Genomic DNA, 16617 nt, shown 5'->3' with positions numbered 1-16617 from the left:
AATAATTCTCAAGTAGATTTGAAAAGACAAGTATGGCATGTATATATCAGTAACAGATAACTGGAAGCAGCACAGAATTATGATAGAAAGCATGTGTCTACCACAGAGGACAGAGAGGGACAACTTACAAAGTAGTATGGGTGGCATTGTTAATTTTCAGCGAGGAATAATGATTATGGCGGGGGATTGAAATCTAATAACAGACAAAGATATAGATGGAGCCAGGATCCCTTCTGATAAATACTGAGAGAAAGTTGCTAAAGCAAATATGTAAGCTACATCGTTGGGCAGATATAGGCAAGGGCAAGTTTGAGTTGGAGAATATACATACTGTTCAGGTAAGTATGGAATGGAATCCAGGATAGATAGGATTTATATCTCCCAAGAGTGTACGCACTTGATAAAGAAAGTAGAAACACATCCAAGAATCCTTTCAGACCACTCGCTGGTATACTGCAAATTAGAGGCACCATCATTAAACATGGCTTAAACGTTATTGGAGGGCAGACTGTAATTGGTGGAAATCTAAGAAATGAAAGAACACTTATTGCCAGAAAAGATAAAAGTAGAAGTGGAGATGCAGGTAGATTGCAAGGTAAATATAATTAGAAAGTGAGATATTTTTTAAAGCTAAGATTTCTAAATACTTGAAGGAAGAGGGATATAAATGTTAGGAGCAAACTAAGGAGAGTTAAAATAGCCGTGAAGGAAATTAAAGCATTACAGAACAAAGATGCGTAACTGAAGTAGTAAAACACAGGCTAGTCAAGCTGCAGCTAGAATGGGAGAAGCAACAAGGGGAAATCTATGGAAAGGCACAAATTAGCAGTAAATTTAAAGTACTTCAGTACCCCAGGCCTTCATAGAATATTAACGATTAAGTTGCAATAAAGGTAGAAAGAGCTATAGGGAACGTCAAAGATGGTGCAAGATACACAACAAATAAGCACAGTGTGTTTAGGACATCTTGTGTAAACAAACGGGGTAACCGTTTAGATTGGAGAAGCAAAACAGTGAAGTATGTAGAGCACCTCACAGATGAGGAGAGACGATTGTTAGTTTATCCAATTACAGAACAGGAAGTAACAGAACAAATTAGCAGAGTACTGCATGGTGAAACCCTAGGATGTGATGGACTGTCCATAGATATATAGAAAATAGATCAAGAAATTGATATTACTGATTTGGAGGAAGTTATTCAATAGTAAAGGAGACCCCTAACTCACGAAACAAAGCTGTGACATCGGTAATCAGAAAAGAGGGCAAAGAGCCACTTCATGCAGGGTAGTATAGGCTGATAGCAATTTTGAGCCATGATTATAAGATGTTTACATTGATAATAGATAATAGGCTAGCTAAAAAGCTTCCCAAATTAAAAAAAAAAAATAGTTCAATATGGTTTTGTAAAAAGCAAGCAGACATTTGATAGCATATTGTTAGTGGATTTAATACAGAGAGCGATGTAGAGTGAACTAAAAGGGATTTAGTAATATTGGGGTTAAATGGAATTTTCTGTGGGTAGTTTTGCAAAAAAATTGTGGTAAATTATCTTTTGAAAAATATGTATATGGGCTCAACAGCTTGTAGTAAGGCTAAAGGCAGGCGATCGATTCAGATAGACATAGAAAGAGGCACAAAGCAAGGATGCCCTCTACCCCCCTTATTGTTTGCAGTTTTTTGGAGTCTTTAGCCCACAAAAAAAAGGTAGTCAAAGGTACAAGGATGGAAAACCTGTAACAAAACAGCAAAAACTAGCACACTTCGCACATAATATAATATTATACTTAGCTAATCCAGAGAGACACATACCAATATTGTTTGAGATACTAAACGACTACACAGATATAGCAGGTTATAAAATGAATGTAGGAAAGACAAAGGCTGTTTGTATGAATTAAGCACCGTCATTTCAAATGGTTCAATGATATCTATTTGTGGAGTCACTCTAGGCTTAAATCTTTAAGAAAATGGCTAACATCCAAGGCAATTAACTCTTCCAAGGAAGACTTGGAAAGAAATGAGAGGTAAGTTGAGAGTAATGATAAAAGGTGGGAAATACAAAAGTTGGAATTGGATCACAGACTATTACTGGTAAAAATGTTTATAACACCACTTATATTATACAGAGGGCAGACTGTCGTATGTAAACATGGAAAGAGCTGAAGAAAGAGGTGTTAAGATATGTTTGGGAGGGGAAAAAGCCCAGAGTAAATTGGAAGCTAATGACAAAACAGTCCCAGGAGGGAGATCTTAATATCCCAAATTTGGAAGAATATTGTAATTATGTACAAGTGAAGATAATTATCGGTTAGAAAACAAAGAATACATGTCTAATTGGAAAGAAATAATACTAACAGGGGAGAAACAAAATAGAATACGTGAAGAAATAATAGTGTGCTGGAAGTTGAATAATGCAGACACAGGAGGTGGAGTTTGAACAGATCTGACCCAAAATATGAGAGAAGTAATGAAAAGTAGGGGAAGCTTTAAAATAAGGCCATTTGGTTTGGATAGCCCAGAAATTGCAATAAATACCTTAGTAGCGTAGAGATGGTGGATAAGAAACATTAAGATTAAATACTGGCTACAGCTAAGGATAGGAAGGATTAAGAGAGAAATATGAAATATGGTAGACAGAGTGGCTAAAATACAGAGGCATTTTGGATGTACTGAGGCAGCGTGAGATTAGACTGTACAGTGCATTCATGAATGATAGGGGCTAGAACGTGAGGCAAACATGGAGTTGGGGGTGGGAGAAAACACTAAATGATGTAGGTCTGAAGGAATCTTGGGGAAAAAGTATGTGAGATACCAAAAAGAATGATAAAATCAAGAGTATTTCAGATATTTAGCTGGAAATTTTAGTATAAGTATTCTTACACATTTAACAAACCTAGGTAAATTTTTCAGGAAGCTCTAAACCAGTGTTGGAGATGGAATCAAAACGAAGTGGGAGACTGGTATCATATTTTTGTGAATGTCATAAACTGAGGGAATTAAAAAAGAACTTAACAGAAGGTAAGAAGCAATTATCAAGAAATGATTATTTGTTGAATAGAGTCCAGTGGTCTCTGAGGTCTAGAATGCTAGATGCAGTATTTGCTCTTTATTGTTACAAAAAGAAATAAAATAAATAAGTAAAAGGAATAACTAGGAAATGGAAAACAATGCTAGATGCAGTAGGTGGACTTTATTGTTACAATAAATAAATAAGTCAAAGGAATAACTAGGAAATGTAAAACAAAGTGCCCACAATAGCGGATGTTTTTGAGATAGTAGAAGAGCTGCATAATATGGAGTGGAACTTAGTGGAAATTACTGAAGGTAGGTTTCAGGATGAAAAACTGAAGATTTGTGAGTGAGTAATGATTAATGAATAAGGCATATGGGGTAGGACCAATTCATTTATTGAAGTTGAATGGAAGATTTACTTAACAGCATGGACTTTATTTATTTATTTTACATTTGTTGACCGGGATTGTCCGACTGAGCTGAAGAGCCCTTTTTAAGCAGAGGCTCGGGGTGAAAGGCTCCAACATATTGTACAATTTTCATTATAAATTAGCATTAAATAGCAGTGTTACAGGGTTATTACAAGGCATTAAGTAGCAGTACAGTGTTGTACAGTGTCAATAATCAGGAGTATAGCAAAACTATTTCAAGATGTATAAAAAGAAATATGTCATTAAGATGAATATAGTTTTTGGGGTAAGTGGTTACAAAAACCCAGTTTTATCATAGTGCAGTTGGATAAAGGCAAGACAATTGCAACAGAATGTTTCTCAGAGGCAATTTGCTTAATAGATTTTAGAAGACAGTAGAAAGAGTAGTCAAGGAAGATTAGAGAGCTAGTGAGAAGAGTGAGTTAAGGGCAGAAAGTAGATTGAGGTATGAGAAGTAGGGGATATTTAAGGAGTGCGAGTGCAGTGGTAGGACCAGTGACTTTTAAAGTGCTCTTTAGTGGCTGTCTTAAATTGTTTAGGATGTGTAAGGGTCCTGATTTCTAGTGGGAGCCTGTTCCAGGCAGTAGTGGGGTGATAGCTGTACGTGTTGTGTCCAACTTTAGACTTAAGTTTGTAGATTTGTAGTAGGTCTTGGTTAGAGCTTCAGAGAGGTCTGGAGGGAGAATAATGGGAGATGAGAGAGGATAGTGCTGGGCAGTAGGAAGGCTGGCATAGGATAGAATGGATGATCTGGAGCCGAGAGAGAAGAAGCTGGTGGGGTAATTCAAGCCAGTTTAGGTGTTTTAGAGAGAGACAGTGATGGGATTTATAGGTTTGTTGGGCAGTAAATCTAGCTACCTTGTTGTAGGTAGATTTGAGTTTGGTCAGGAGTGTTGAGTTAAGATTTGTGAGAATTTGAGAACTGTGCATTAGACTGGGTAGAAGGTAGATAAGAGAGAGAGTAATCTTGGCTTCAGAGGTAAGGAATTTCTTGTTACAGTAAAGGAGCCCTAGTTTTGAATGAGTCTTTTTGATACAGTTATTAACATGCAAGTCAAATTTAAGCTGATCGTCGATGGTTACGCCTAAGAACTTTAGTACTGGATTCTACCTGAATGGGAGTGTTATTAAGGAACTGTATGGAGAAGAGGGTTTAATATTGTTGAACTTTTTAGAACTGTTAGAAACAGTAAAAGTCATGAGCTTCGGAATGACTGTCTGTGAACTTGTGCTAAAAATCAAATGGACATTGTAATACATGAATTATCTATGTATTAATATAATCAGTCATTTGGGGAAATTGACTGTGCATTATACATGAGGAATGCAGAAATGCATTTGTCAGTGATGACCCTGAGTAAAGTAGCTCTAAAAAACAGCTGGTAAAATCTATCCAAGAAGAAATGGTAGCCCAAGAGACCAAAGTACCTCAAGAAACAAAAGGCTTTTTATTCCAGATTTTCTCTAGTACCAAGAGAAGAAGTGGTGATAATTTAATTCATTTTTTGAAAATATGAATAATGGATCTGACAAAACTAAAATTTTAGAAAACCCCACAATTCAACAATTCAGAATGTTTTTTTTGCAGGCATTGCTCCCCATTCTAAGTACCCAGTTGCATTCTTAATAGCCCTAGACTTACAAGATGCATAGTTATATATTGTAGTATTCAGAGGATGCAATTTCTGAGGTTTGTGGTGGTGGTGGGGGTCTGCTTTTTCACATTCATCCTGCTTAGTTTAGCTACTACTCCCATTGTATTCGCCAAATGGGTGGCCCAGTGATAAGCACACCACCAAACCAAGACCATCCACATTTTCCCTTACCTGAATATCTGCCTCATCCAAACCGAATCCTTAGAGGAAATGCAGAGGGCTCTAAAATACACTCTGCAGTGTCTGTGTTAGACTATGGTTTCCCATCAGTCTACAGAAGTTAGTCTGTGCCATAGCCAGGAAACAATATTCCTAGTGGCTCTCCTAGACACTAGTGTTGTCAGTCTTCCTGCCATGGGGAAAAAAGTGGAATCCTTGCTTGATTATATTCTTTCAGAATTTGACTGCGAAGATTCACTGGACTGCCAGATAGGTTCTCAGCATTGTAGGTCACATAGTTTTGACCATCCTGTTGGTTCCATTAACCAGTAAGAAGGAAGCTACAGTAATTCTTAAGGAAGATGCAGGACAGGCAATGTGAGACCCTGTAGACAGTGATTTCAGTGATTTCAGTGTCAGCATATGTTAAAAAAGAATTAGTCTGGTGGGCTAACCAGTGATGCAACAGGTTACTGCAATAGTGACCTTACTCTAACATCTACAGTTATGGTAAATTAGTTACACAGCTGTGCAGTCCTTCACCATCTGTTCTTTCACTCCTTTTCTGTCATTTGTTGATGGCCATTTCCAAATCATTCTGTTTATACTGCCCTTCCCTTGTACATTGCTTCCTATCTGAAACCATGCTTAGCCCAGTTTTACTCCTTGCATTTTTAACTTGTCACAACTAGTAGCCACACGGCTTACTAACCTGTCCCTTCTACCAGCACTGCCACTTATGTACGTGCTTTACTGTATTCTCTGCTAACCTTCAACAGTATTTTTCTTACCGTATTACTGTTTGCACCCTTCTCTTCTGCATTTTCTTAAACTACAGTGTCTTACCGAAGCATGTCTCTTCCCAGCATTTCACCTCTGACATAATTGGGTATACACAGTTACTTGCACTATGTTTTTTTTTTCTGTATTTGGCCATTTAATATCAACTTCTCCCTGTTTTTCTGTTTTTACCGTATTACTGTTTGCACCCTTCTCTTGTGCATTTTCTTAAACTACAGTGTCTTACCGAAGCATGTCTCTTCCCAGCATTTCACCCCTGACATAATTTGGTATACACAGTTACTTGCACTATGTTTTTTTTTTCTGTATTTGGCCATTTAATATCAACTTCTCCCTGTTTTTCTCTCTGTCAGAACTAATGTTTACATGGAAACTGACTGGGAAGGGGAGTCATTTTGATTAATTTTCAGTGTTTGCCATCTGGAGTTTCCACTAGGAAAGTCTTGAAGTAAATTTTTATCTGTTTTGTCTTTGTCTCCTAGCGTGTGTGTGTGTGTGTGTGTGTGTGTGTGTGTGTGTGTGTGTGTGTGTGTGTGTGTGTGTGTGTGTGTGTGTCAGACCGTGTTGTCCCTTTGTCAGAATAGCACAGCTGTCAGTGACTTAATAAGAATTCGGGAAGCTGTGCTGTAGTAATTCTTAATCGTTTTACAGAGATAATGATCCTTTTCTTGTGTATTTCCATTGTATATTGTTACAAGTTCATTCTTTTCTACATTGTACTACTTGCTATAATGCCTTGTGTCATATGATTGCACCTTAAAATTGTATTACTAGCTTGATCATTTTCACCAAAACTTTTCTCCCTGGTCACCATTCTAAATGGAATTCTTCTCAGCAGGAAATTAAAAGTCAGAAACAGCATGAATAATAAATACGGCACCAAATAATCAGAGGTACAAATGGGATGTTGTAACAATTCGGTTATTATAGTAACAGAGCACATAACATTCAGCATGAATATATAAACAGTGCACCAAATAATCAGGGTTACAAATAGGATGTAACAATTCGGTTATTATCATAATATATCACATTCAGCATGAATAAATAAATATAACACCAATCAATCAAGGGTACAAATGGGATATTGTTGTAACAAATCGGTTATTATAGTAATAGAGTGCATAACATTCAGCGGGTCTGTATTAGATGAACAAAAGTTTATCTAATCGAATGCTCACATGAGCGAAAATTGTGGAACTCGAAACCGCAATTCTGAGATCGCGGTACAGTGAAGATGGGAATATTTGCCCTTTCCTCACTGTAGTGCGATCTCGGAGTTTGAATATATATTTAGGGAGGGGAGTGGGGGGCACAGCCCCCCACAGTTGCAGTTTCGAGTTTCTGGATTTTTGCTCATGTGAGCGTTCAGTTAGATGAACTTTTGTTTATCTAATATAGACCCACATTCAGCATGAATAAATAAATAGAGCACCAAATAATGTCGGTTACAAATGGGATATTGTAGTAACAATTCGGTTATAATAGTAATAGAGCATATCGCATTCAGCATGAATAAATAAATAGCGCACCAAATAATAAGGGGTACAAATAGGATATTCTAGTAACAATTTCGTTATTATAGTAATAGAGTGCATAACATTCAGCATGAATAAATAAATACAGCACTAAATAATCTGGGTTACAAATGGGATATTGTAGTAACAATTCAGTTGTTATAGTAATAGAGCATATCGCATTCAGCATGAATAAATAAATAGCGCACCAAATAATCAGGGGTACAAATGGGAAATTATAGTAACAGTTCAGTTATTATAGTAATAGAGTGCATAACATTCAGCATGAATAAATAAATAGAGCACCAAATAATCTGGGTTACAAATGGGATATTGTAGTAACAACTCTCTATTATAATAATAGAGTACAATAGAGTGCTTGACATTCAGCATGACTAAATAAGTAGCACACCAAATAATCAGGGTTACAGTTATGTTACTTATTTATTGATTGATTGATTGGCATTTGATTACCAGGAAAGTGCAAGTGGGTAGAAGCCCATTTTCAGTGGAGGTCAGGGGAGAAAAGCTCCAAAATATAGTACAACATATAGCAGTAAAGCACACCATCTGTTTAATTTCTTTAACGCTAGCATTCCATACTGTCATGGTTTCTTTTGATGTGATAACTGGATTGTGTTCGACTGAAAAAAAATGGATGAATCAATGAAGTTGCACTTGATAATAGTCTTTGGAGTGCTGTTAATTTTTTTTTTAGCAGTAAAGTCACTGAAAAGTCTGTTGCATTCCACAACAGTGTCTTGTATTTTTTACTATTTCTAATTTTACCATGTTTGTAGACCCTCCCCAAGCATTTCAAGGCCTTACGTAGAAGGTGTAAACGTATATCGTTAACAACATGCAATGAATTTAACATTGAGGGTGGCCTAATGGTTAAGGTGTTTGCCTTCCATACACAAGGTGCAGGGTTTGAGTCTCACAAGAGAAAATTGGCTAGGCTTAAAATGGCACACAAGGGCAGTTAGCCTAGTACTAATCTATGAGTCTATAAACGCCTCTTACTATTACATGATAATGCCACTAACATACGGATAGTAAATATTCTGGTCTGACACTTGGCTAGTAGATAGTATTGTGTTTCTGTTAAGAATTATTTACAGCTATCCTCACAGCTGATTATATGCTGATCCTTGGTTTGTGATGTCATAGTTATTTTCAAAACCGTACATTCTTAAGACATGTCATTACGGAAATGACGATATGTGGTGCAAACAGGCGTTGAATGTTTTCATTGTTTAGCACGTGGAAGGATTTTTTGTAGTGCATAAGACATTAGTAAAGAAAATTAAGAATTTAATTGTAGATGTAGCAGAAATTAATTAGGATAATGTATGTTCCTCAGTATTTTACAAATCTGTTTTATTTAGGTTTTAGTATTTCGTCAGTATACAGATGATTTTTTTTTAAAGAGCTGTAGGTTTTGATTTTTTTGCTGAAATACATAACCAAGTGATATACATCCTTGTGCTTTTGACGATATGGAATTAATTACTTTGCTGCACTGCATGTCCTCAGAGTTTGTGGTTTGATTTAAGCAGCTGGTCTAGTACAAAATTTAAATACTACATTATTGCTGTGTAAACTCAACACTTTTTTTTTGTTGTTGTTGATTTTTTTCAGAGTGAACAGATCACTCATCAATCCTGAAGTCCGCAACATGATTCATCCTGGAGATCGAATCCTGGAGATTAATGGCACCCCAGTCCGACACTTATTGGTGGATGAGGTAAATAGGAATAGATATGCTTGCAGTAGAGCGTGATGTGAGGATGTGAACACCAGACTAGCACCAGATCCTGTACTCTGTTTGTTTTTGTTTTGTGTTGTACATACAAGTCTTGCATTTTGCTTCCAGAAGTAATTTTTTTCACTGCATGTGATGATGTTTAATATCATATGTAATGTGTTTTGATGTGCAGATGGGTGAGCAGGTACTGTGTTTGGAGCTTTCCTTGGCTTTAAAGCTGTGTAAGCTAGGAAAGTGCAGAGGTTTCTGTGTGACATTTGTGTGTGAATATTTGCATGTAGTACTTGTGTCTGTTTGTTATTGTACAGCATTGTTTAGGCTTGTGTATGCAACTTTGTGTCTGGGATATGACACAAATCTGTCAGCTGGCAGAATAGCATGCTTTGCAACCCCTGAAGGATGCGTGTGCCTAAGCACACACGTGCACCCCTTCCCCATGGTCCTGAAAAGTGACTTGAACATTTGTCAGTTGTATGTCACTTTTCTGTGACTATTTCCTACTTGAGCAAATGTATATTTCTGTTTACATAGGCTGTGTGCTTTTAGGCAGCTGGTGTGCACCCCCCCTCCCCGTTTGCCAAGTCTGAACCTGAATGTGTTTGACATAAGGCAGATGTTTAAAGAGAGACCAGCAGTGTTTGGCACATGGTCTTTCTTAGGAACAGGCCTAATAATTGTTTGTAGTTCCCCATGTCCCAGCATCCTTGCATAAAATGAAAAAACTCTTTAGTTTGTTACCCACAGTGTATTCCTCGTTTAGCACTTTGGTGGGTATTTTTGCCAGCTGCTGCCCACCCAGCTTTTCCCATTAAAACTTGCCTCAGACTTCTACTTACAGCTTGCTTTTCTTTTTAGATGTCTTGCAGTTCTGCAGTAGTATTTGTTGTCCCCTCATTCAGTTCTTTGAACAGCTGTCACAATATTTTAGGTTTATTTACATTTTTTTCATGTATGTTTGTTGAATATACTGCTGTTTTTATTGTCTCTTTTGAAGAAACAGTTTTGAATGCATTTTGATTTTCTAGCTACATTATTATACAGCTTGTTGGATTATTCACCTTAAGAATGGTTATTGTAAGAGTGTCCGGTTTTATAGTATTATTAATCCATTTTATTGGTTGTGCCATGTAGGTCCTTACTAATCTCTGTAGGGTACACGGTGTCTGCTTTTACTTTGTAACTGGTTTAAAGTTTCTGCCTCTTATTATTGTCCTTTCATGTGAGTCTTTGTTAGTTGGACACTCTATCTCAAGGTTAAAGCCATAGCTAAGGAGGCATGAATGGGGCAACCCCACATAAAAGTTGTTAAGAGGTGTAATTGACACTGTAGAAGAGGTGATCATTCTGTAGAGGTCAGTCGTGCATTTGCTTTGGTTGGGCAAGCGCCTGGCTGTGTACAAATGCAGTTTGCGTTCATTTAAGCGATCACGATTGAGATTGAAGCTGATAAAATTATTTGCTTGCGCTGTGTGCGCGTGTGTGTGTATGCGCGTGTTTGAGCAAGTGTTAACACGTATCGAGGAGCTCTTTATACTATAGTTCCTGAAAGGTGTTTCATATATTGAAAGAGCTATTATTAGCTTAATAGCATATTACAGAGGACTTATTTTTGTCCTCGACTCATTGAGTGGGATGGCAGTTGGAGGATTGCCCAGGGTGCCACTTAACCTAGCTACAACTCTGCTAAAGGTAGATTGCACCTTGCAGAATGCTGAACTCTGAGCAGTTGGTATCTGCTCATCCTGCAGTCCTGGGTTTGATTCCTTCAGTCTTATTTATATTGGGAAACACTGATGAGCATCTGAACAAGTCACAAAACAGGGGTTCCAGGTCACCCTTGAAAAGATTCTGTTTCTGCTTCGCAGACTTACCTGGTTAAAATGAATGTCATAAAACAGTAGAGGCTTGGTGTTTAGTAATGCTAGTGGGGATCTGAGTGGTGGTGAGTGTGGGGTTTGTCATGGAGAGCAGCTTGGAGTTATCTTCTCTGTCACTTTTTTAGAATTGTAGGACACACGGGTTGAAAGACTCTTCTCTTCCACCTTCCACAACCTCCCACCTCCGCTATGTCCCAGATGTCAATGAACCTGCTTGTTTGTCTACACTTGGGCACAGTCAGAATCTGTCAAGCTGGCTCTTCCAGGATAGCTCAGTTGGTAGATAATGTGATTCTCTTCTGTTCTGATCATCCCTTTGATAATGAACTTGTTATCCAATCCAGGTCTCCAGCACTGCATGCCCTCTACTGATTAGTAGGACAGCTGCTTCGGGGGCTTGTCATTGAGTGGCTCTGAGTGCTGTTCATAAGAAAATAGGGGTCGACGAATAGGTTTTCAATAAATTGTAAATTCGATTAAGTGATATAGACCTGGTTATGCGTTATGGGTAGGTAGTGTGTGGGTGTGGGTAGGTAGTACCTGTGTTGGTATTAATGTAGTCTGATATACTGAGGCTGTGGCAGTCAGGTAGTTGCTGTCGGTTTTTGTGTGCAGGTTGAAGGAAATTAATAGATATAAGCAGGAGAGTGAATATGTAGGTCATGGTTATTTGTATTATGGGTTCCTCGTGTGAAGTAACTGTAGTAGGGCCTTGAAGGTCTAAGAGAATGTGGAGGAAAGCAGTATTCCCCAAAGGGTTTTTTGTAGTAGGGCCTTGAAGGTCTAAGAGAATGTGGAGTAAAGCAGTATTCCCCAAAGGGTTTTTACTGGGTGGGGATATTACAGTATGAGTGTATGTGTCTGAGGAACTGGAGTGGACGGGGAGTGAATGTGTGCGAGACGAAGTTTACTTCTGATGAGTGTGAGGCCAATTGATAACATATGGAGGGAATGTTGCTGAGAAGAACAAAGTGTGAGAAACTACATACTTTGGTGTCATTCTCTACCTTTCAGATGGTAAACTTTATCTTTTTATGAGACATTTTTGGGACAGTCTCCATCAGTTACTTTTCTCCTATGTCTGCACTTGCTCTGATGTCTGGACAGTCATTTATGCATCAAACTTTGAAATCATCTTTTAGATTTAGCCTCAAGTATGAATTTTACCTAATCATCAGATCCCTGCCTTTAAGCCATAACTTCCCCACTTCCGTTTAACCTAATTACCCTTTTATCTCACATATTATTGCAGTAAATGCAGTGGAGTAGAGGTTAGTGTTGCCTCACAGCAAGGAGTTCTTCGGTTCAATTCTCTGCTGGGGTGACTTCTGTGCAGTCTGCATGTCCTCCCTGTGTTTGCATGGGTTTCTTCTGGGTGCTCTGGTTTCCTCCCACATTCAAAAGATATGTCTGGAGCATTTCTTCCTGGGACTCCACTGAAAATGAGCTCCAGTAAACAAATGTTAAATAAATAAGTTGTTACCATCAAATCTGTACTCCCTGTTCTGGGTATCAGAACTTATCTCCATATCCCAGCCTCCTTGATTATCTCTCGTCTTCTACCACATTTCTGTTCAACAGTGGTGGTGACATCCAGTCCACTATTTGTTAACTTTACCCACCCTTCCAGACTATACTAAGTGTTAACGCTTGTGTTCCCTTTACGGTTAATTCTAAGTCAAAGTTCACTGCATCATACTGTTGTTGATGACTATCTGATTTTAATAAGTTACTTCATACAATTGCCTCTGCATGCTGTGCTGTTTTGTTCCCTTACCAGAATGCCCAAAGGTTAAAGCCATATGTCCTAACCAGAAAGCCAAAAACTCATACTGCTTTTGGTAATATTTAACTTTGCATGTCTGTGACCCTTTCTACTAGTCTTTAATGTTGTTCCTGCATTGCTTTGATTCTTGATTTGAGAGTTGAGTATCATTTGAACCGTGGTAACAGTTTTCTGTACGACTTACTATTTGTAATTCATGCAGGGTGCTGGATGGTTGCTGGTGCATGCATATCGACATTGTCTTTCTGGATGTCCTTCCTATATGCATCCACTAGTGTCTTCATCAGTTCTTGTGGGAATCACGTGATCACAGGCCATGGGGAAAGAGCACTTGTAGTGTGGCAGGATAAAGGAGTTCAAATCTCAGTTCAGCTGCCAGCATTTACTCTAGACCAGGTAAAATTGTAATTGTCATTTTTTTTGTGGATGAGGAGAAGTCCTGGTCAAAATAAAACCTCTGTCACTAATACATTGTTTTAATTCCATGTTTCCACAACCAGGCTAACACTCACTCTTTCAGGTAGTAAGTGGTGAATCTAATCAGTATATGTCATAGTTGCCTACCTTCCCCTTTCTGTAGTGTCCAAGCGGTACAGTGTGCTCATTCCAACTGGGTTTCCTCAAGAGGGATGTTGTAGACTCTTGCAGCTCCGATCACATAAACGTCAAACAGTCCTTTCCTTCTGTTCCTTCAGACAGGCCTGTTATCCAGTGATTTTTTCTTTGTACCTTAACGTCTTGGTCAGCTACCATTGCATTGAGAAGGTGCAGTCTTGCTTCGTTTGCTGCCACACTGGATTTCAGTAATTCATTCTTGTATAACAACATTTGGAGAGCATCAGAATGTTCATTGACGGCCTCTTTTACTTCCTTCATTTGTTGATCATTTTCTTTCATGCAGCTGTCCTCCTTAGAGTTCATGGATTGCGTTTCTTTTTAAATTGTTAACACAGTAAGTTCAGGTTCATCGTCTTCAGACAGATGCATTTTCTCCAGCTTCTCTCCATCTTTCCTCCCCTGTGTTTCTTGACATATGGCAGCTTCGCACTGCTTGTTTTTTTTCCCTGTTGTATTGCTTCATAAAATGATTTGTGCAGCTTCTTTCCTACATACTGTGCAGTATGAGCCAAGTAAGTGGACCTCAGATCATCCTGACTGTAATTTTATTTGTTTTGTCCCCTTGTGGCTTTCACAACAGCACCATTACCGGAAGTCAATTCCAGGTCTATTCTTGAAGCATCTACCATTCGCACTTTTACAAAACATTACAAGATTGATGTTTTCTCTAGGACTAAAGCAAGGTTTGCTGCATTTGTTTTATTGGGGCTTTTGGATCACAACTGTGTTCAAGTTTCCTAATCTCCCGTCTGTTAGTAATACTGCAGCAGTGATCATGGAAGGATGTAGTACAGCTGTGTAAGAACTTATCATGACAGTAGATGTCTTGACTGATCGGTGTTGCAATATTACATCCATTCCCCTTCTTTTCTGTTCCTTTTTGATGTTTTGATGGACTGAGGAGGGTTCTTTATTTTTTCAACATCTTTTTTTTTTAACTTATACATATGTATATAGTTTCCTGTATGCCTGTTTAAGCTCTTTTTTTTCTGGGTCAAGAAAGTCCTAAGGTACTTCTTATCTGTACATCCCTCATGTACCTCTGCTTCTGGTGGGCTGAGGTCATACGTTGGATATGTGGTGCAAGGGGAGGGTACCCAGACTGTTATGTTGGCTGTACACATGGCTGTCCTTGGCAGGATATCCCATCAGTTTATAAAACTGCAACACTGATCCAGACGGGCATCTACTGTTATGCTAAGTTATTACACAACTGTACTTTATTTGGCAATCAACAAAATTATTAAATACAAGTGGCAGAGAAGTGTGTGTGATGCTACTATTTGTTGGCTAATGAGTTTGAAGTGTTAGCATGATTTTTATGTAGTGCTTGACAGGCCTGCTGAACATGCCATCATTATGGCTATGTTTCAAGGTTACATCCCAGGTACTCTGGACTTTTTCATGTACTCTTACACTGAAGTCGCAGGACCCATAATGCCATGAAGTAAAGAAAAGAAGAAAATGTTGGTAAAATGGAAAAAAGACTAACGTGCACTAGAAGGTTTGATGAGCGTGGTGCTGTTTTAACTGTTATAAGACAACTTGTCTTTTCCCCCCAAAAATTTACCATAGGTTGAAGACCTGATTCAGAAGTCAAGCCAGACATTACGGTTGCTTATAGAACATGATCCTGTCTCGCATCGCCTCCAGAGGTTACAATCCTTCTCTCCAGTCTGCTTAGAGCTCACACCTCCCACACATTCCATTCGAACAGACAGCAACAAAAACTTGAATGATGAAGGCACACTGCACAGAAGGTCGTTGAGGTAAGGTTGGGCTATTTTTCCTCAGTCACTGCCTGCTCCTAGTACAGCTTGGCAGTTTTTCAGGGACCTTACATACCCAGTTTTAGAGAGATGCTGGTAACCTATCCTACGGTTTATTCTTTCTCTGCACTTGCGATGTACATTTGTTCTTGTGATTGCACACCAGACTCCGTGTGCGTAAGGCTGTTTAAGCACACACTGACTTGCAAAGTTAAGATGGTATTATTCTGTTTAAATTATAAACTGTAGTGCATCCCCTGTCCCCTTAAAAACACTGGTTAATTTACATCATCCTGACAAAGGAGGTTGACAGTTAAGTGACAGTCTCTGGCCACCTGATGGAGAAAGAGCACATCCTCTGGGACATTTGTCCTTCTTCTGACCAAGATATGTACAGGTTTGTTGCTGTTGCCAGAAGTGTTGAAGCTGCCATTTCTGAAATGTCTGGTAAGAAGCACATGATTCAAACTTGTTTCTGCACTTTGTGTATTCCTGAAGGACAGTTGCAGGACATTGTTAGGAGCAGTTTTGATTGGTGGTGAGACCACTGTGCTCTGGTCAGTCAGTGGTTAAGTCGTGACCACCCACACCGACATAAAGATTTGTTTTTGTCACTTTCATTACTTACAGATCCCCCTTGTCTTCATTGATTTCCTGCAGTTCTCAGAAATACGATGCACTTAATTTAACTGATCATTAACAATGTAGTGCCATTGCGGTAGGTGTTTTCTGGCTCATTAGTTTGATAAATTGTTATAGATGTGCTTCAGGTCACAGTACAGCAAAACAAAAATATTTCCTCTAAAATGAACTGCCATTGTATTATTCTCTGTTTGGTCTTCTGACTGGTCTGCCAACCTGTTCTGGTAATGATTTTGTCAGATTTTCAAGCAGTCAAATGACCCCCTGCACAAGGTCATCATGTTATCGTCAGTGTCAGTGGCCCAACATGTAGCATATTTGCTGTTGGTGCTGGAAAATCAGAAGCCTCTTGAGTCCTGTTCCCACTCCAGGTGATTGGATTGCTGACATTGCAATGCAGCATTAGGGGGTGCTGCACTCCTGATTCGTTTTAATGAGATGTTAAAACCAGGGTCCCATTAGCTGAGTTGTTGATAGCTCAACATTTATTGAAGAGAGTAGGGGTCCTTTATTAAATTGCACATGCTTATTTACACCTATGCATATATATATATATCTATACATTATATATATATATATATA

At 38.5% G+C, this 16617-nt stretch overlaps 1 protein-coding gene across 1 annotated transcript in view; it reads left to right on the top strand.

The window, feature by feature from the left end:
* The window catches only part of LIMK2 (LIM domain kinase 2), a 1082830-nt gene that overhangs the window by 734681 nt on the left and 331532 nt on the right, over positions 1–16617 (top strand). Inside the window, exons 6-7 of the mRNA XM_044068821.1 lie at positions 9217–9322; positions 15200–15393. Coding sequence (XP_043924756.1) covers positions 9217–9322; positions 15200–15393 — 300 coding nt within the window. The remainder of the gene's footprint in view (positions 1–9216; positions 9323–15199; positions 15394–16617) is intronic.

The sequence above is a fragment of the Protopterus annectens genome, chromosome 4.part0, assembly GCF_019279795.1.
Source record: "Protopterus annectens isolate FY-2018-M chromosome 4.part0, PAN1.0, whole genome shotgun sequence".
In the NCBI taxonomy this organism is placed as follows: domain Eukaryota; kingdom Metazoa; phylum Chordata; order Ceratodontiformes; family Protopteridae; genus Protopterus; species Protopterus annectens.
The sequence above is the reverse complement of the archived record's forward strand: the minus strand, read 5'-3'. Positions and strand labels throughout refer to the sequence as shown.